The sequence below is a fragment of the Cinclus cinclus genome, chromosome 15 (assembly GCF_963662255.1).
Source record: "Cinclus cinclus chromosome 15, bCinCin1.1, whole genome shotgun sequence".
NCBI classification, from domain to species: Eukaryota; Metazoa; Chordata; class Aves; order Passeriformes; family Cinclidae; genus Cinclus; species Cinclus cinclus.
Window position 1 is genome coordinate 781,143 of NC_085060.1, and position 20,608 is coordinate 801,750.

General features: G+C 59.0%; 2 protein-coding genes across 3 annotated transcripts; both read right to left on the bottom strand.

The window, feature by feature from the left end:
* Positions 1-2,103: 2,103 nt before the first annotated feature.
* On the bottom strand, positions 2,104-5,875 carry LOC134050223 (tumor necrosis factor ligand superfamily member 10-like). The gene is made up of 5 exons (XM_062503157.1): positions 5,606-5,875; positions 3,447-3,593; positions 3,162-3,198; positions 2,743-2,850; positions 2,104-2,537 (listed from the first exon to the last, which is right to left on the bottom strand). Exons 1-5 carry the CDS (start codon positions 5,873-5,875, stop codon positions 2,104-2,106), a joined length of 996 nt encoding a protein of 331 aa, XP_062359141.1.
* An 8,290-nt stretch (positions 5,876-14,165) lies between these two features.
* Positions 14,166-20,434, bottom strand: LOC134050151 (uncharacterized). Of its 2 annotated transcripts, XM_062503022.1 has the most exons (9): positions 20,421-20,434; positions 18,537-18,659; positions 16,609-17,444; positions 16,345-16,446; positions 15,779-15,901; positions 15,491-15,583; positions 15,144-15,236; positions 14,838-14,895; positions 14,166-14,320 (listed from the first exon to the last, which is right to left on the bottom strand). In XM_062503022.1, exons 3-9 carry the CDS (start codon positions 16,691-16,693, stop codon positions 14,272-14,274), a joined length of 603 nt encoding a protein of 200 aa, XP_062359006.1. In that variant the 5' UTR covers positions 16,694-17,444; positions 18,537-18,659; positions 20,421-20,434; the 3' UTR covers positions 14,166-14,271. The 2 variants fall into 2 exon arrangements, with proteins under 2 accessions (XP_062359006.1, XP_062359005.1); XM_062503021.1 differs by lacking the exon at positions 20,421-20,434 and having other exon boundaries at positions 18,537-18,742.
* Between the last annotated feature and the right edge of the window lie 174 nt (positions 20,435-20,608).

A 20,608-nucleotide genomic window follows, 5' to 3' on the forward strand; every position in this document is an offset into this window, starting at 1 on the left:
GAAGGGCCGGGAGGCTCCAGAGTTGACACAGCAGGGACACTGTAGGGACACTGTGCTGCCGGGGGAGCTGCAGCTCTTGGTTTTGGGGGACAAGGTCAGAAGGGATAATGAGGAGTTGTTTATTCTTGCAGCTCTCCCCAGGCTGAGGGAGGTGCTGGCAGAGGAGGCTGGGAGGGGATGCAGAGCTGGTTTAGGGACCATTGATTTCGCTTTCTAGTAGGAGCTGCAGTGAACTTGTCAGCAATACTCACGTTAAAATAGTGAGTTGTAATTTCTAATAAACAATTTTAACAATAACAGAAAAGCTGTATGAGAAATCTTCAGTACTTTGCTCCATTTGTTCATCAGGTTTTGTTTCCTCAGTCAAAGTGGTGTGTCCTCATCCAGGTCTTTCCACACTTTGTTCTTTCTTTCCTGGAGCACATCCTGGGACAGGCAGTGTTGGCACAGGTGGCTCAGGCAGTTTTTGTGGAGGCTGGGTTTTCATGCTGCAGGGTTCTCCTGCTGGTGGCTGATCCTCTTGTCCAGGTGGGAGCACCTGCCCAGGCTGGGAGTGTCCAGGGGCTGCTCCAGGGAGGAGGCAGAGGAGCTGCAGGGGCTGAGGCTGCTCAGGGGAATCTGTGCCACTTCCTCACAGTCAGGAATTCCTGCTCGGCTCTCACAGACAGGGTGAGGCTGCTCTTTGCCCTGATGCTGCTGGAGTTCTCCTTGCTCCATGCACCCACCCACGAGCCCTCTCCTTTCCAGGAAAGCAGCGTGGGCCACTGCCTTCTGGCACCGAGCCTGGCTCTCCCTGCTCTCTGCTTTCCCTACTTCCTCCGTGGCAAACAAAACATCTGCTGGCTCCATTGGCCGTGTCCACATTAAATTCCCTTCCAAAGGAAATCTTGGAACCACCTGCTGCGTTTCCTGCAGCCCCAGCTCTGCTCTCCCATGGCAGGATAAGCTGGGTACTCCCAGGGGTGTTTGAGGATGGCAAGAGCCCTGTTGTGGGTCACCAAGGTGGTTGGGATAGCAGGAGGGGGGATGGGAGATGAACGAAGGGGGATGGTTTTTAGAATGGATTTTGTCCCCTCCAGCCCTGCTCCCCCTGGCTCTGGGTCCATCCTGGGTGCAAAGGGCCAGACCTGTTCTGGAGTACAAGGCTTTATTCCATCCTTCCTGGGAGCCCCATGACTGTGGCACCGTCTGTAAATCCCCCCAGGCTGAGTAGGGTACAGAGAACAGGGGGAGTTAGAAAAGGGGGCTGTGCCAGCTGGGTCCTGCTCTGCCCTGCCTGAACCCACCTTTGGCCTCTGGGGTAGCCCCCATCACCCCAGGGCTGGTCTGGTCCCTCCAAGGTCCTGCTGCGACCACCGGGCTCACCCAGAGCTGGAATCCTGCAGGCACTGCCAGGCCTGGAGGTGCGAGGAAGCGGGGACTGCGCTGTCCATGAGGGCTGGGGGGGATGAAATCCCCCGGGGAGGGGGGCTGGCAGCAGCTGTGCTGAGCTCCCGCTCCTGTGCAGCCTGGCTCGGCCCCCACGTGCCCCAGTGCCACGTGCCAGGTGTGGTGCCAGGACTGGCGCTGTCACGGTCCTGCCCTTTGCCCTCCCTGCAGCCCTGGCTGGTGCTGACCCAGGTTTTCATCTCCCAAACTCCTTCGCTCCCTTCCAGAGGCTGACCCTGGACCTGCCCCATCCCCTCACCGTGTGCCCCGGGGGTGGCAATGCTGTGCCCAGAGGTGCCAGCCCTGTGCCCTGGGGGTGCTTCCAGCCCCAGGTCCTGGCACCACAGCCCTGCCCAAGGTGGGGTCAGACTCACGGGTGTCACCCTGCCACGGGGACATTTAGTCTTGCAGAGGCAGATGTGGCCCTGGTGCCTTTCCCGCTGCAGGGAGCTGCTGTGTCACCAGGGCTGGCATGTCCCCTGCAGGTCCCCCGGAGACCCTTCTTGGTCCAGGGCTGCCTCCCACGCGTAGGGCGGCGCCGAGCACAGCAGGGCCCTATGGGCAGCCACCCCCGTGTCCCACAGGGGCCGGCACGGCAAGAAGAACCCCGTGCCAGCCCCGGGCCGTCGGCCACTGTCCGGGGGCCGCGTGGGCCAGGTGGGAGCGCGGGGGATGTCACAGGTCGAGCCGGAAGGCCCCGAAATAACTGGCCGCTGCATCGTTGGAGTCGATGGCCAAGGAGGAGACGGACACGAAGAGCTCATCGCCGGCCTTGAGCTCGAAGAGCCCGCCCTGGTAGAGCGCGTGGAGCCCGTAGTCGGCCTCGGGCGCCCAGCACTTGGTGCCCACGCCCTTGAGCAGCAGCACGGGCGGGCTGTGGGCCGGCTGCCACTGGATGCACTGCACCAGCTGAGGGCCCGAGTCGCGGCCGGAGCCTCGGTAGCGGAAATAAATCTGGGCGTACACGTAGTACTTGCCGGGCTGCTGGACGCGCAGCCGCCCGGCCCGGTACGTCATGTTCTGCACGTGGGACTGCAGGCTGCCGTGCCCCCAGTGCGTCAGAGCGTGGCGGCACGACTGCGACAGGTTCCCGAAGCCCTGGGAGCGTCCTGCGGGAAGGGACGGGCGCTGAGGGGACCCGCCGGGGTCACATGGAGGGGAAGGGGTGGCTCTGACTCCTTCCCGGCTCGGGGGGGACAGGGAACACCTCCCCCCATCACCCAACCGTGCTGGCCCCTTGCCCCTTGACCTCTCCGCTGTTCCCAGCTCGGAGACCCAGGAGTGCCCAGAAGGGTTTCCCGTTTCCCGACTCACCATCCTGAGCCAGGCTCTGTGGGCGGAGGGTGAGATGCGCCGAGGGTTTCCCAGCTGTTTTGGGGGGAAGTTGCCCCTCTGAGGTGTTGAAGTAGCTCCGCCAGGCCTCTGCAGGAAAGGGACAGATGCTGTAAGGACAGCGTGGGGACACCTGGCAGGGCAGGGAATGCCCCACTGACCCAGCAGAGCAAAAGGTTACTGAGGAATGGAAATGTCTCATCAATCATCAACCAACACGTCTGTGTGTGCCACGGCCCCGGTTCCCTGGACGTGGCGGTGCCCCAGCCCATTCCCAGAACGTGTGCCTGCCATTGCAAGTGACAGTCCTGGTTCTCCCCTCTGCTGCCCCAGCTCACAGCAGCCCCAGGAGTGGATCAGGCTCCGGCTGCAGCCCCAGGGCTGGCCCAGGAAGGACTCACCCTTCACAGCGTTCCTGCGGATGATGTTCTCAGTCACCTGAGCCACAGAGAAGAGAAAATTCCCTGGTTAAAGGTGACACAGGGGTCCCTCCAAACCTCCATCCCCTTCCCTGTCATACTGGCTCTGGGCCCCACTACCTCCCTACTGTGGAGAGCTTGAGTCCCACTCCCACCTTGAGCCATCCTGGCTCTTGTCCCCTCCCAGCACTCCGGTGATGTGGATGGGGAAACTGAGGCACGGGGACAACCAGAAACTCTCCCATCCTCCCCTGGTCCGGGGCTCACCGTGGCCACGTAGGCTTTGATGGTGCTGGCCAGCTTGAGGCAGCCCTGGCTGCTGCTCAGCTCCTCCAGGCTGGAGCCCTCGGGCTGCTGATTGAGCATCTGCAGACACCGCAGCTCCTCGGCGCTGCCCGGAGCCTGGGATTTCAGCTGGGAGGGAAACAAAGTGTGATGGCAAACTGGGACACCACGAGGGAGCAGCCAGGATCCTGCTGGAGGGGAGCAGGGGGCAGCTGCCTTCAGCCTGGCTCCTCCTGCACCTGGGCACGCAGAGAACAACCAGGGCATTGGGATCAGTTCAGCATCTGTATCCACAGGATTTTGAGATGATTCAGCCTCTAGATCCACAGGATATTTGGATTAACTCAGCCTCTGGATCCACAGGTTACTGAGATCACTTCAACCTCTGGATCCACAGGACAGTGGTGTGAGGTCAGACTGAAGGGTCTGGGTTCATCTCTGCCTTCCTGGAGCCCTGGCCAGCCCTGCCCCGGCCATTCCCCGCGGGAGGGCTCGCTGGTTCCCGCACACACCTGCACACACCTGCCCGCCCAGGTGGGAGTGCCAGGCGCTGCCAGGGCGGCGAATCCCCCGGGATGGGGCTGTTCCCTCGGAATGCCCGCGGCGGGTGCGTGCCCGGGCAGGGCTGCCCGCGGAACCGGGGCCAGCCCGGCACGGGAAGCGTCTGGAGGGGCTCCAGAGAAAGCCACGGAACTGCTCTGGAGACAGGCTGGAAGAGCTGGGGCTGCTCACCTGGAGAAGGCTCCAGGGAGAGCTCAGAGCCCCTGCCAGGGTCTAAAGGGACTCCACGAGACTGACTCCCTCCTCCCAGCACACATCCAGCGACCGGCCGCTGAAATGAGCCCAAATTGTTCCGCCGCCGTGGTTTTCTGCTCCCTCCGCCCCTTCCCTGGGGCTGTGTCTCCCCGTTCCCCTCCTCTCCCCGCCTTCCATGTAAATCCCTCACAGCGGGACCTCGTGCGACCCAGGGACGGAGACAAAGCCCGAAGGAGCCTGGAGCCCACTCCAAAGGATGCTCCGCTGGATGCAGACAGGCTGTTTATTCCCCCTGCATCCGCGGGCAGGGCTTTTCCTTCTTCCCCGTCTCCGGTGTGATTTGTGGAATGTCTGGCACTGCAGGACCCTTTCTTTTTTTCCCTTTTTTGCCTCACCCTCAGGGTTGAGCGTGGCTCCCATGGAGCTGCTGCCAGCCCCGAATTTCCCTCTACCCATGGATCTCCTGCTCGGCGCTTCCCTCCCGCGGCTGCGGGATTGTTGTGGCTCGGATTCAGCGGCTGAGAGGAGGGGCTGGTGAGGCTGATGAAAGGATCAGAGCCGTCCCAGCCAAGTTTGGGAGCGGTTTTGCCCGAGTGACCCCGTGGGAGGTGGGAATGGCGGGATCCCAGCACAGCTGGTGGGGCTGCACTGCAGAGAGCAAAGAGCTGCTGGAATAGGGGGTCCCAGCACCTCCCAAAGGGGCTGAGGAGGATCTGGGGGTCCTGGACTGTGTGTGGGGGTGATGGGAATGGGAGGAGGGAAGACATGAAGCTGAAATCAGGGATCAGCGGGGTCTGGAGCCCACGGAAGTCCCCCTGCAGCCACATCTGGGGCTGGAGACTCCGAGGGGATCCCAGGGCAGAGCCCCCCTCTCCCGGTGCCAACCTCAGCTCCAGGCGGTACCCAGGACAAAGACGCCGTCACTCCACATCTGGATCGGCGACAATGTCCGCCCCCCCGCCCACGCCTGCACAGCTGGATCTGCAGCTCCGGGCGGAGCTCAGGCAATTTCCACCCCCCACCCCACATCTGGATCCGTGGCTCCCTGGGGACTTGGGGCAGTGTCCAGCCCCCAATCCACATCTGGATCCGTGGCTCCCTGGGGCAGTGTCCGCCTCCCAATCCACATCTGGATCCGCCGGTCCGGGCGGAACTGGGGCAGTGTTCAACCCCCAATCCACATCTGGATCCGTGGCTCCCTGGGGCAGTGTCTGCCTCCCAATCCACATCTGGATCCGCCGGTCCCTGCGGAACTGGGACAGTGTTCAACCCCCAATCCACATCTGGATCCGTGGCTCCCTGGGGAGCTGTGGCACTGTCCGCCTCCCAGTCCACATCTGGATCCGCCCTCCCGCAGCCGCCGGGACTCCCGGGACAAAGCTCACCTTGGAGATGGCCATGGTGAAGTAGACGAAGAGGCCGGTGGTGGAGGCGATCTGCAGGGCCAGGATAGCCATGACGGCCACGCTGCCCCACAGCGGCCCGAAGCGCCGCCGCCGCTGCCCCCGCGCCGCACCGGGACCGGCACCGGGGCAATCACCGGGACAATCAGCGGGAGCGGGCCCGGGAGCGGAGCCCTCGGCCAGCATGGGGGTGTCGGAGCCGCCGCTGTCGGAGCGCAGGTACTGCCCGGCGCTGGGCGGCTGCGGGGCCATGGCCCAGCCCGGCCCGGTCCGGTCCCGGTCCCGGTCCCGCGGCCCCGAGCGCTGCGGGACGGACGGGAGGGGGCGGAACGGGGGGTGGAGAGGTGGGGGTGGCCTGTGGCCTAAGGGGCGGGGTCTCTGGTGGCCACCGAGGGGTGATGGTGGTGGCCCCGGGGCCGATGCTCGGGAGGCAGCGCGGTCGGTGCGTGTGTCCCCAGGGTGTCGCTTCACGCTCCCTCCTGTCCCGCGGGGCCCTGGGGAGGGGGTGGTCTCAGCCCAGCCCCCAGGCAGCTCAGCCGCCCCCAGACCCGTCACGGAGGTGGCTGCCCCGTGGGTCATTCCCTTCCCGGGACGCCCGACCCCGCAGTGTCCCCAGGAGCACGATGAAGGCAGAGCAGGGCATCTCCCACCCCAAAGCATCTGCCAGCCCCAGGACTGATTTCCCTGCCTCTCTGCCAGCTCAGTGCGTACCCATCCCTGCCCGGGCACAGAGCTTTTTCCCCAGGCGAGGTGACTCCCTTGGAGTTTGGGAAAGGTGCTGAGCTGGGAGGAAGGTGATTAATGATGTCTAAAAAAAAAAATCCCACGACAACTCAACCCTCCTGGTTGTTCTCAGGAAAAGGGCTCAGGACCTGCCGAGCCAGGGGAGGAGGGAAGAGCTGCAAAGGGCACATGTGGGAATGCAAAGGGGCACATCTGGGAACAGCTGCCAGCCTTGTCTAGCGCAAAGTGTCCCTGTCCATGGCAGAGGATGGAACGGGATGAGTTTCAGATCCCTTCCAAACCAAACCGTTCCACGATTTGCTGTTCGGGATGTAGATGTTTGTGCTGAAGGAACATGGGAGCGCTGCTCCCTGTGCTGCTCCGTGGGATGGGACAGGGGCACGGCTGAGGAGCAGAGGGAAACCAGGAGCAGTCAGAACCCTGAAGGTTTGTGAGTCAGGGCAGGATCACAACTGGAGCTGTGCAGAGAAAGTTGGGTGGGAGCCAGGGGGAAAAGAATGCCTCAGTCCTGGCTGAGATGTTGTTTTTCACTTCTAACGTTTCCTGGTCTGTGCACTGGGAGAGCAGGGTCAGGCTGAGCCTGGAAATCTGTTTCCTCAGTGTCCCGTGGTGCAGAGCAAGTGCAGGGGAGCAGGAGAGGAACTTTTTGGGGTCTCCCGGTGCTCTCAGTGATGTTCGGATGGAGGAAGCCCGGCAGGAGAAGCCGACCTGGACATGGAGCTGACTCTGCATTTCCCAGCCTGTCCCTCGCATTCACTTCGGTTTGCTTCAGGCAGGATGGTGGAACGTGCGATTTTAGTTGTTTTCCACGTGTCCTGGGATGGCCAAGGCAGAGCCCTGCGCTGGCTCCGCGCAGGATGCTCCTCCCCAGAGCCGGCTCTCAGCTCCAGCCCAGCCCAGCCCAGGCCTGGCTGATGACTCCCAACATGTGCCGGCCCTCTCTCAGGAAACAACAGCCCCTGAGACGTGAAGTCATCGCGTGCGTGCTGTAACCTCCCTGGAATGCGCCCTCAGATGTTTGTCTTTCGATTGGAACCCATCAGTTCCCGGAGCTGAGGTGATTTTTGGGAAAAGCCTCTTCCTCATCACACTGTACTTCCAGTGAGAGCATCAGGTATCCAACTTCTTCTCTCCAGCCCTGGGAGCACCCCAGCCCTTCCCTGGCTCTCTCCTGCCGGGGTTTGTTTGTCCCTGTTATCACAGACTGGGTGGAGATGTTCCCTGCCTGGTGGCATCAGAGCTGCTCCAGGGCTGCTCCAGCCTCACACGTGCCAGCTGGAGGGATGGAGGGATGAAGGGATGGAGGGATGGAGGGATGGAGGTCACCCAAGTGGGACAGGACATTGGCTTGGATGGGCACACGCTGCTCCTCACAGCCCTTCCTGGCCTCTGGCTGGTGGTGGCACCTGGAGGCTGGGAGCCAAGGTGTAAGGAGAGAGGGAAAGAAGGAGAAGAAAGGCTCCAAGGGTGCCCCCTGCACAGCTGGCGGGAGTTTGGCAGGGGAGGGATGGATGGATGGATGGATGGATGGATGGATGGATGGATGGATGAGCCCCAAAAAACCCTGGAGCTGCAAGCTTTCCCAGGAGGGATGAGGAAAAGCATTCTCTCATCGCGAGGTGAGACAGCAGCTCCTGAGACATCCATGCCATGGCCAGGAGTGTCCCCACACTCTGGTGATGGATGACGGACAGGAACAGGAAGGGACAGGCAATGACAGACAGGGACAGGCAATGACAGGCAGGGACAGGCATGTTCTGCTGCAGTTCCTTCCCTGGGCCGGGCTCTCCGGTCCCAGTGCCTCCGTGGTTCCTGGCACAATGAGCCGAGCTCCATGTCCTCGCATAGCTGATGTCCTCGCTCCCTCTAGTGGGATTGGGATGGATTCCTGGGCAGAGAAGGAGAGCGAAGTGAGGAGGAGAGGAGAAGAAGGAAAGGGGAGGGGAGAAGGGAAGGGGAGAAGGGGAGGGGAGGAGAGGAGGAGGAGGGGGGGGGGGGGGGCCGGACCCGCTCGGTCCCGCCCCGTGGCACTGCCGGAGCCCCGTGGCGGAGCTGATCCCACCGGTCCCGCAGATGTTCCCTGTTTCCCCTTTCCTCCTCCTCCTCTTCCTCTCCCCCCTTCTCGCCCCCGGCAGCGCTGCGGTCACAGGCGAGTGTCAGCCCCGGGCCGGGGGTGGTCGGGGCGGGTCGGTCCCGGTCCGGGTGCCCGGGGTGTCCCCGGGCCGCTCCGGGGAGCTTTGGTCCGGTTGGGTCCGGTTGGGGGAAGGCGGGCGGGACCCCCGGGACCCCCCCCCCAGCCTCACGGAGCCGGTCCCGGCTTTGGGAAACTTTCCCTGGTTTGAGATTCCAGGTTCGGGCATGCCTTAATCCCAGGGAAAAGCTTTTGGGGGAAGCTCGGGAAGGGACCCGCGGCTTTTCTGGGCTCCGGGCGCTGTTCCCGGCAGGGGCTGGGTCCCCCAAAGCTGCAGGGAAATTTCCATGGCCCTGCTGGAGGATTTGGGGTTGCTGGAAGGATTTGGGGGCGCTGGAAGGATCTGGGGTGCTGGTGGATGAGAAGCTCAGCACATCCCAGCCCCTGTGCCCCCCCTCAGGTGAGACCTCACCGGCAGAGGTGCCCCAGCCCTGGGTCCAGCACTGGAGGGAGCTGGAGCTACTGGAATAAACCCAGAGGAATCCACGGAGCTGCTGCAGGGCTGGAGCCAGGCTGGGAGAGCTGGGGGTGCTCACCTGGAGAGGAGAAGGATCCAGGGAGAGCTCAGAACCCCTGGCAGGGCCTGAAGGGGCTCCAGGAGAGCTGGAGAGACAAGGGATGGAGGGACAGGACACAGGGAATGGCTCCCACTGCCACAGGGCAGGGCTGGGTGGGATATTGGGAATTAGGAATTCCTGGCTGTGAGGGTGAGGAGGAGCTGGGCTGGAATTCCCGGAGCAGCTGTGGCTGCCCCTGGATCCCTGGCAGTGTCCAAGGCCAGGCTAGACGGGGTTTGGAGCAACCTGGGATGGTGCGAGGTGTCCCTACCCATGAAACTGGGGGATCCTTAAATTCCCTTCCTACCCAAACCCTTCCACGATTCACCATGCCGTAAATCGTTCCCAGCCGTGGCAGGCAGGGCTCCTGCAGCAGGTGCTGCAGTGGGATCCCCGTGGCTGAGGGGGTGACTCCTGCTGTGTCCTGCAGCCCGGACCCTCTCTCCCCGTTACCTGGCTGTCCTGCGGCCATCCCTCCTCCGTGGCTGTGTCTTAGTGACCCCACCTATTTCTGTTTTCTCTTTGTTTTTTTTTTTTTTGTTTTTTTTTCCTTGCCTTTAGTTACAGTCAGGATGAAGTATTCATTCATGTTCGGGCTTAGTTGCTTATTAGTTCTTATCCATAGTACAGTGAGTTCCACAGTACTTCTAGGTAATGACCTAAAAGCGAGGAAATGGAGGTGGATCTAGTTAGTTACAAGGTTTTAAAGCCTAACTATCTAATTGAAAACTAATATCTGTAATATTTGTGCTTTTGACCCAATGACCAAACACCTGTGACCCGCAGCATGATACCTTCAATCCAACCCAAAACCACCACCTAAAACTGAGAAGGAACAAGAGGGAAGAAAGAGACAACACCCAAGAGCCTCCATCTTGTCCCACACCCATTACTATATTCTAAAACCCCAAATTCCAAACCCTTCACCGTGTGAAATCACACACTTCTATTCAAACTACACACCAGTGATCCCAACTCTTACCACTCAGTTTTGGAAGCCTTCTCCAAGGCCTCGGGTCAAAAGCAGTGCTCTTTTGAGAGTCAGAGCCAGAAAGCACAGAAAGCTCCGAACTCCCAGGCTTTGGGGTTCCAGCAGCCACAGTTTGGGCACTGACACTGCCTCTGCTCTCCCAGAGCCGCTGTCCCAGCCCAGAATCGTGGGCAACTCCTTCGTGAAGGCAGGAGGCGACACCAAACTGGTTTGCAGCGTGCTGCAGGGGAAGGCAGACACCTACTGGTGGAAGAAGAACGGGGAGCTGCTGCTGGGAAGTGAGCGCATCCAGTTTGTGGAGAACAGCACGCTCTGCATCCTGCGGGTCAGCATCAGCGACAGCGGCTACTACACCTGCGTGGTGAGCAATGCTGTGAGCCAGAACGAGACCTCCTTCCTGCTGCAGGTCCACCGTGAGTGCATTCTCCTTTCCTCTTTCCTCTTTCCTCTTTCCTCTTTCCTCTTTCCTCTTTCCTCTTTCCTCTTTCCTCTTTCCTCTTTCCTCTTTCCTCTTTCCTCTTTCCTCTTTCCTTTTTCCTCTTTCCTTTTTCCTCTTTCCTTTTTCCTTTCCCCTTTTTTTTCCTTTCCATGCCCAGCAAAGGGGTTTTTCTCTGCCTGCCTGTGCTGAGCAGACAGGTTTGCTGGGTTAAATTCAGGTTAAATTTGCTCTGGTGCAGAGGCTCTGGGTTTGTCCCCTTTGCAGACTCTGCCAACGTGGTGCTGCCTGTGGTCCTGACCTGTGTCATCATTGGCTTGCTCGCAGGTGGGTGCTGGGGTGGGGACAGGTGGGTGCTGGGGTGACTCTTTGCCCAGTTTCTGGCTCGTGGCTGCCATGGCAGGTGCTGTGGCCACCAGAGGTGGGTGAGAGGGTCCCATGTGGCACACCCCTGCCAGGACCTGGCTCTCCCACCCTGGCATCCCATGGGCAAGGGATGGGCTTTGGCACAGCTGCTGTCCCCATCCAAGGAGGTCATGCTGGCCTCCATTGATGATGATGATGATGATGATGATGATGGTAGTGGGGCTCTGAGAGCCTGGGCTGGTGGAAGGTGGTCCTGCCCATGACAGGGGTTGGAACTGGACAGGCTTTGAGGGTCCCTCCAGCCCAAATAGTTCTGGGATCCTGGGATTCTCTGATGCTGCTGCTTTGTCCCCAGGTGTCTTGTTCTGGTGCCAGAGAAGGAAGAACTCACATGACAATTGTTGGTAAGGTGCCTCCAGCCCCCTCTTGGGGTGGCCCCTTTGCTCCACCCAAAATTTTCTCTCTACAAGCCCAAATTTATCCTTGGCTGGATCTGAGTGAGCTGGAGAAGTGGGAGAGCTCGGGGTGCTATTCCAGCCTCTCTGGTAAGAGGCTGCTCTCCCATCCTGGGGACTCAGAGGATTTGCTGTCCGCTCTATTTAATCCCCACTCTGGAAATATTCCTGATTCCTCCACCCAGAGCCTGACACTCCTGGTTATCTTAGCTCTGAATAATGGGTGGATACTGAATTTACATTTGAATACTCCAGAGATTTCTGGGAAGTGAGTGATTCTTGAGATTTTTCTCAGAAATCGCTCCCTCTCTGTGACCACAAACACACTCAGGCTTTTCACTGGAGATTCCTGGAGGGTGAGGATCAGGATGTGAGTCCCTTGGGATGGAAAACCCACCCCATGAAGTGCTGGGTTACAGACAAGGAGCTCTCAGGTGCCTTGTGCAGTCAGATACCAGGGAATTCCAGCCAGACACAACCTGGCCAAGGTAGCTCCTGGAATTTGGAGTAGGGCAGAAGTCCAGACCTGCTGGAGGGGCCCGAGTGCCCAGGACATGGCTCAGGTGGGGCTCTCTCTTCTCCTTTCAGGTAGAGCTGTGTCAGCCCTGCCCTTCCCTGGTGATGGATACTGCTGGGAGTGCCAGGTATCCCATCCCAGCCTCTCCTGGGCTCACTTCTGAAGTGTTCAAGCTGCCAGAATTTGCAAATAGTTTTTTTGGAAAACACTGGTTTGGACTATTTCTGTGTTGTCCTGCTCTTCCTGTTGTGAATCCCTGGGGAGAGGGATGTACCTGCTCCCTCCCTCCATCCTCCTGCTTTCCTCCAGAGGCCTCCATGGGCTCGTGGCTCTGGAAAGAGCCACTGTCCCTGCTGGGCAAATAAATCCACAGTCCTGGGGCTGGGGGCAGGTGTCACGGTGCCAGCCCCAGGGCTTCCCCTTGTCCTGCTGTGCCAGGGGAGTGCCAGGGGGCTCAGGGCACCCTGCTCTGTGTGACTGTGGGATGGAAGAGAAGGGCAGGACTGTGCTGGGTGTGCAGCCAGGGGGGAGCTGAGGCAGCAGGAGCTGGCAGGGAATGGGGGAGCAGCAAAGGAATTCAGTTTGTAAAAAGAGATCCCAAGGAAATCCCTGTGGCTGGCTGAGGTGGGATGCTCCTGAGCCCAGCTCCTCCAGCCCTGGGCTCTGCAGGATCTGGGGACATCCCTGGGGACACTGTGGGGCCATCCCCTCCTCATCCCAGCACCAAACAGGACAACCCCAACCCTCTTCCCATGTGCTGCTCCTGCAGGTGACATCGGCTTTGTCCTGGCTGGGTACAGGGAGCCCCTGTCCCTGTCCCTGTCCCCTCTCCTGCTCCTGTCCCTTTCTCCTCCCTCCCCTGTGACCTCTGCAGGGCTCTCCTGGGCTTTGCTGTGCAGGGGATGTTGCTCCTTCAGCTGAGCCTGGAGGCAGAGCAGACATTTCCAGCCTGGACCCCACTGTTGGGCACCCCAGGACATTTGCACCCTCTTTTATTCTGAGGGGGAAAAGCCAGGCCCAGTCCCCAGCGCCTCAGGAGCAGGCTGGGGACCTCTCAAAGGCAAACTGGGAAATTGTGGGAGGGAGCACTGGGAGATTCAGGGGCTGTTAGCAAGGGTCCATCTCAGCCTGGGGTGTTGTGGCGCCATTAATGGAAGCAGAGGAGTTTGGGTGGGAGATATGAGATTCCATCCCCTCTGGAAGCTGCAGGGCAGGTTGTTGTGTTCTCTGTTGCACTTGAGGGTGTAAAACAGCCACACGTTTTACAAGAAACTCTCCTGGGGAGTTGTCAGTGGATGGCTTTGTGGTTTGGCGCCGTCCTTGCCGCTAATAAAGAGCGTGTGTTATCCGCGGGTGTTGCTGTGATGTTTAGGGCTGGGAGGTGCCCCCTCGGCTGTGGCTGGCAGTGGGATGGGGTCAGCCCCTGTGGGGTGTGCCTGCTGGCAGTGCTGGGTTTGTCTCAGTGCCCAGCTCTGGGAGATCACCCCTTGCTCTTGAGGACACCATTTGCTCCCCCTGTGGGGGTTCCTGCATCCCCATCCCCTCCCTCGCCTGCTCCTGAGCCTGAGGGACTCAGCTGGGGTTAAAAACAGCCCAACAACTCTGCTCCAAATCTGGGAGAGGGTATTTTTAACCTGGCCCCATTCCCTGAGTCACGGGAGCCCGGCCGTGCCCAGGGAGGAGCTGCCTCCCAAGGAGCTGGGGCAGGGCTGTTCCAGGGGGGCTTTTTGGGGAGGTTTGGGGTTCATCTGGGGGCCTTTGTGTGCAGGGCTGTGCTCAGCACTGTTTGTGGGTGGAAAAGGCTCCCTCGGGCTGCAGGAAACACCTCAGTGCCTTGTGACAGCCAGGAAAAACATCCCCTGGCACAGGCTGGGTGTGATTGAATCCTGCCTGCAGTAAATAAACCCCAGAGTGTGTCAGATGCCCTGGGATGGACCTGAGGAAGAGCTGTTGACAGCATCCACCTCCTCCCACCCTGCGTTTGTGCCTTCATGTCCTTCCTCCACCTTTGCTACTGGTAAAGCCAGAATCTCTTTCAAGTTACTACAGGGTTACACCTGAGAGTAGCCTGAAATACTTTTCTGGGTGTATCTTACACAAGTAGCTCTGAATTGTTGTAAACAAACATTAAATAAAGATAAACCAGTGAGAGACTCCTGCAGGTGCTACTGAAGGGGCTTCTCTATTTCAGGCTTTGGTTTTCTGGAGAAAGAAAGGGGGAAATGTCCCCTGGGTCTGTTTTATTAAAAAAAAAAAAAGGCAGAATCAGGTTAATTTAATGGACATTTATTATGAGGATCATGGAGGAACCAAAACTGCAACCTCTGAACCCCCTAAACCTGGGGGAAGGCGTGGGCTGGCTTAGCCAGGTGAGAGATTCCCCCATGGATCTCAGCTGGGAATGGTGTCCTTGGTGCCCGGCTGAGACATCTCAAAGGAGCTGGAAGAAAGAGGAGGGTGGAAAATGCTGAGCGTCAAAATGAACCCCTGTGAGACTGAGGGGGCCCTGGCACAGGGTGCCCAGAGCAGCTGTGGCTGCCCCTGGATCCCTGGAAGTGTCCAAGGCCAGGCTGGACATTGGGGCTGGAGCAGCCTGGGACAGTGGGAGGTGGAACAGGATAATCTTAGAGTTCCCTTTCCATCCAAACCATTCTGTTAATCCATGAATCCAGGAGGAATTAAGGTTTAAAAGCTTCGGGCTGAGGCCATAAGGGGGAGATTTGAGAGGGCTCTCAAGTGCTTTGCTGGATGGGAACCCCACCAGAGCCTCCCCCTGAACCCAGCAAGAACCCAGGGCTGGAGGACAGGGCTGGGCTGGAACTTTCTTGGGGTCTGGGTCTTAAACTAAAACACAGGGTATATGTTTTAGTTTCCACATCCGGCTTCTTTCACTTCAAGATGTACAAATTCATGTGGAAAATAGCAATTTATATGGAAAAGAGGAACAAAGGACCTACCTGACTTTGTCCATCCAACAGCCATCATGGTCTTTGTGCCAGCCCTGGGTCCTTTGATCTGCAAAAGACAAATCTGTCCCTGGATCAGGAGGTGTGAGAGGCACCAAGGATGGGGTCATGGTTGGGATGCAGCCCCTGGGGTGTTGGATTCGGGATGCAGTTCCTGGGGCTTCTCAGGGAAGGGAAACAGTGGCAACCACTGCCCGTGGGGGCTTCACAAAAACAGAATAAACCACTTCTAAATAATTCCTGTGGCTTCTGGATGGTGTGGGGACCCCGAGGAAGAGGAGGAAGGAGCAGACTCACAGCAGAGGCCGATGGCAAGGAGGGGCAGGGCCACCACGGCCGCCGTGCTGGCCACCAGGACGGTCACATCCATGAACTCTGTGCATCCTCTTTCTGCCACCAGAGAAAACAGAGCAGGGCACGGAAAGGAGGAAGGCAGGTTGCCACCATGAAAGCACAAACACACAAAAAATAGAAAACGAAGTAGGTGGAGGATGTTGACACCGAATTTTGCTCCTGCCAAGGTCTCACTTCCCTGAAAGCCCCGGTTGGGTGGGTTTGGTTTTGGAGGTGTAACAGGGACTGAAGGGAGGTGGGGACTACAGGAGCTGTGGCCTTGGGGAGGTCCCTGGAGGGTCTCTGCTCACCGTGGCGGTGGTAGATGCTCTTGATGAGGAAGGAGCTGCTCAGCACCACGGCCACCACGGCCCCTGGTGCGGCGTAGCCCATGGTGCGCTGTGCTGCAGGAAAGAGGGATGAGGACGAGGGTGAGTGTCCAGAGCTGTGGGTGCAGGGCTGGCCTCACCCAGGCACTGCTGAGGGATCCACCAGCCTGAGTTAGCACAGCAGCTCTCATTTTTAAAAAGTTAGGGATGTTTAGGGCAGAATAAGCCCCCTGTGGAGCAGTTTGGTTCATCCTTGGTGGGACCCCTCACCTTTTTTGCTCTTGAGATGGCTGAAATCTGAAGGCTGGAAAATCACGGTGGTGGCAACCAGGAAGGTGACCACAGTGAGGTAGCTCAGGGTGATCTCAGGCAGTATCACAGCCACAGAAGGGCCTGAGAGACAACAGGACAAGGCAGAGACCCCGATGTTCCCCTGCCCACCCCCTTCACCTCCTGGGAACCCTCATTCCATCCCTTCCCCACTCTCCTCTGACTTCCAGCCTTTCCTTGCAGCCTCTCCATTCTCTGTTCATTTTGTCCAGCTGGGACTCATTCTGGGAAGGGGCTCTGGGGAAAGGGGAGTACATGTATTAATGTCCAGGGAGGTGTTTAATGCACGTGGTGCTCCAGTCTCCGCCAGGGCTGGACATCACACATGGGGGTCACACATGGGGGTCCCACATGGATCCTGTACTGCTCTGGATGGATCTGTCCCCCACATCCCATGGTGTGACCCCCCTGCCCCTCCCTGCCTTCCTCTCTGGGCCCCACTGGGCTCTGCATCTCTCACGGGGTCTGTCCCCCCTCCCTCCAAACCTCCCCACAGCCCTTCTGACCTTCCTCCCACATCCAGAGGACGCCGGCGGTGCCATCCAGGATGCAGGCGATGCACACCAGCCCACAGGTGTAGGAGCTGAGCCACCTCCAGAGCTCCCCTCCTAAAAAAACCCAGAGCAGAGGGGGGTGACGGCTGTGACCCCTTCCTCAGGGTGGATTGCAGCCCATCCCCACCCTGTAGGACATCTCAGACCTGGGGGTTCCCAGTTCTTTTTGCTGTCCCCCCCAGACAAGGGAAATGGGTCCCGCTCCTCCCAACTCACTTATCCTGAGTTTTTGGGACTGGCAGACAGGAATAATTAACCCCCACGCCGAGATAACAGCGAAGACCACAGCGACCACCGCCATCCTCAGGGTGTGCTTCAAGACACCAGAGAGACCTGGAAAAGAGTGACCCCGAGGGGCAGGAGCCAGGACAGCAGCAGGACCAGCCCCACCGGCTCTGCTGGCCGCAGGGATCCTCCATCACCAGGACAGATCCCATTTATTTACCAGCTGCTGGCCAAATCCACTCCATGCCATGTCCAGCCTGGGGTGGGTGCTCCCCACGGGCTTCCCAGCCACCCTCCTGCCCATGTCCTGCCTGGCATCACCTTGGCCAAGGGCCACGGTTTTGGACCTGCCCCAAGAGGGAATCCCCAGTCTGCTGCCAAGGGCTGTGCCTTAGTGGGATCAAAGGGTGGGAATTGCTGCTGATCATCCCATGAGGGGCAGCTCCTGGCAGCAGCACCTGAGGGGAATCGGGGGATGGAGGCTGAGGGATGGGGTGGGGCCACGGAGGCATCCGCAGGGAAGGGTGGAGGGCAGGAGGAGCAGTGGGAGGTGAGACCTTCAATGGTGATCTCCAGGGAGGTTTCTTGCCAGCTGATCCCGTTGCTGGCGTTGCAGGAATAGGAGCCACAGTCCGACCTCTTGGCTGGCCTCAGGTACAGAGCACTGCTGCTGCTGGACACCTGGGACACTCTGTCTGGGGCAAGGGGCTGTCCATCCTTCTTCCAGGTCATGGAGTCCACTCTGCCCTCTGCCACCTCACAGACAACCTGGCCAGTGGCCCCAGCCAGGAGGCTGCTGGTCCAGAGCTGAGGGTGGGACACAGGCTCTGGAAAGGGAGCAGAGACCCCAGAACGGTTTGGGTGGGAAGGGACCTTAAAGCCCACCCAGTGCCACCCCTGCCATGGCAGGGACACCTCCCACTGTCCCAGGCTGCTCCAAACCCCAATGTCCAACCTGGCCTTGGGCACTGCCAGGGATCCAGGGGCAGCCCCAGATGCTCTGGGCACCTGTGCCAGTGAACATGACCTGGAGCATCCCTGGTGGGCCCTTGGGCTGCAATTGCCACCACAGCATCAGCCAGAGCATGGTCACAGGTGCCTTTCCCTTGGGAAGTCCATCCTGCAGCTGTGCTTTCAGGACTGGCTTTTTTCCAGTTGAATCACTGCTTGTAATGGATGTGGGTAGATATGGACCACTTTGAAACGTGCCAGGAAATGAGAAAATAGCAGAGAAGGCAGCAGATCCCACTTGGATTGTGTGTGCTTGGAAGGAGTGGCTCAAGGCTGCAGTGGCATTGTGGCCATGGCATGATTGGTGAGAGGTGGATAAACCAGAGCAAATTAAGGGAATTGCTGGCAGCAGTTCTGAGGAGGGACTCTGGGGCCTTTCAAGTGCCTCTGATCTCTGTGGTGGGGGCTGGCGCCTGCTGGGGACCAACGGGACAGCCTGGCCTGAGGGGTGGTGGCTTCTCCAGAAACCTCAGCTCCGTTGGCTCTGCCAGGTGTCTGGGAGAGGGACCCTGCAGGTGGCAGTCACAGCAACTCACCAGTCCCTCCATTATCCCTGCACCAGGGGTATCCACCAGGCCCTCCATCCTCCCACCACTCCCTCCATCCCTGCACTGAAGAGTGGTAAACAAGGGAGGGAATTGCTTTTCCAGGATGGAACTTGTCCCTCTGTCCCAGCCAGGCCCCTGGAAGGTCTCACTGGGCAGCAGTTCCAGATGTGCTTACCCAGGAGAGGTTGGGAGCCTCTTTCCAAGGCCTCCTGCTGCTGTCTCCACCCATGGCAGGTGCAAACAAGCTCAGGACTGGCCCATCAAATCCCTTCTGCAAGCCCCTTGCCCTGGCTCTTGGTCCGTGCACAGATTCTGCTTGGATCCACCACCCCTCTGCCCCCTCCCACAGCCAGCACTCACGGAGCACTTCCAGCTGGATTTCCAGGCTCTCCCTGCCTCCTGTCACTCTGTAGGTGCCACCGTCACTCTCCTGGACATGCTCCAGCAGGAGGGATCCATTGGATGGATGGAAAATGGCTCGTCCTGCATAGGGAGAGTGGATGGCTGGGGCCTGGCCCCCACCCTGGTGCTGCAGGATGGTGTGGGAGCCGCTGCCATTGAGGAATTCCCAGCCCAAGGAATCGCTGTGGGTGATGTTTTCCAGCCCAGGGAGCAGCGCCGAGGATCCCACGGCAGTGGCTCTGTGGACAGGTCCTGGTGCTGCCAGAGCCCCAGGGAACAGCACCAGCAGCCCTGCAGGGAGGAGAGGGGTGGGGATGGGGCTGGGAGCTCTGCTCTGTGTCTGCCCGTGGCAGAGGGGTGGAATGAGCTTCTCCCACCTGAGTTTTTGTCACTCTGACCTAATTCCCGTCATTCTCAATTCACAGAACCCTGGAAAGGTTTGGGCTGGAAGGGAGCTCAAAGCCTGTCTCATTCCAGCTCTGCCATCTGCAGGGACACCTTCCACCAGACCAGGCTGCTCCAACCCTTGCTCATCCTGCCTTTCAACACTGCCAGGGCCGGGACAGCCACAAAATTCCTGTTTGGGGCTGAAGGTGTCCACATGCTCCTGGGTGCAGGATGCAGCTGCCTTCCTGAACTTTCTGGGCTTGCCACGACCTGGGCTCTGGCAGGTGCTCAAGGACTGAAGGAGGAGCTGCTGTGGGAAAGTCCCAGTGCCAGACCCCATCCCCAGGGAAGAGGATTGTAGGAAAGAGGAGGGGGGAGTGCCCGGCCCCGGGGCTGTGGTGCTGGGCAGGGATCTTCACAGGCTGTGTTTGCTCTCAGCCCTGTCTCAGCTCCTGCCCCGATAAGCACCTGTTCACCCGCATTCCCTCTGCGCCTGCCAGGCCCTGGAAACCCCTGCTGCTCCCCTGGGGATGGTGCAGCGCAGGTGGGAGGGAAAATAGGTGTGATAATCCATGTGAAGTCAAGTTCAGTAAGTGATTTTAATTTCTCACTCTCATGACCTTGAAAGGCAGCTATTTTCATGCCTTCCCGCCCCCCAAACTGTAGGTGGGGAGAAAGAAAATACAATTTAATGACTAAAAATAATTTTTCTCTGAAAACTTTCCTTTTTCTGCATAGAAAACACTATTTACAGAGAACAGAACGACCAGGTGAGGGAAAGAGGAAAACATTCCATCTTTTGCAGCTGCCATGGCCCAAACTCATCATACAGACACTGAGAGCTCACTGACACTACCCCAAAATCAAGCAGTAGGGTAATGGGCTTCCATTTTAGATGCTCATCCTGAAAATCTTTGTGCATTTGGAGCTAGCACAGGGTGCCCAGAGGAGCTGTGGCTGCCCCTGGATCCCTGGAAATGTTCAAGGCCAGGTGGGACATGGCTTGGAGCAGCCTGGGGGTGGAATGGGATGAGCTTTAAGGTCCTTTTCAACCCAAACCCTCCTGTTATTCCACCGTTTGTGTTTCAAGGCAGCCAGTGATTGTTTAAGGAGCACAATGAAAACAGGAGTTTAACTGCAAGTAAAACTTGCAGTTTTAAAATCATCAGCTACTTTTACATATCTATTTTAAACACAAACACAGACAATAACATATATACTGGTATTTATGTAGGAGTACATCTATCAGCCCCACTGTTAACCTGGCTGCAGCAGACTTTTATCCCCGGAGCTGTGCATGGCTCTTCCACCTCCTCTCTCCTTGGACAAACATTTTGCCTTTGCCTTCCAGGTTAAGCCTTCTACTAAAAGCTCCCCACGCTCGGCTCCAGAGGGGTTTGGAAGAGGGAAGGAACCCCCATCCCAGCCCAGCCCATCCCAGCCCGGACTCCTTACCTGCCAGGAGCACCCAGGTGGTTCTCAGCAGCATCTGCCAAGGGAAAAGAGCCGCAGGTTCCCCCGATTTAAAACATCCCCTGTCAACCCCGCGCTGTGCCGGGAGCTTCAGGTGAGGCTGTACCGTGGGTGTGCTGCCCTGGGATGGATTCCCACTGCCCCGGCTATTCCCAGCCTGTTTTCCTGCC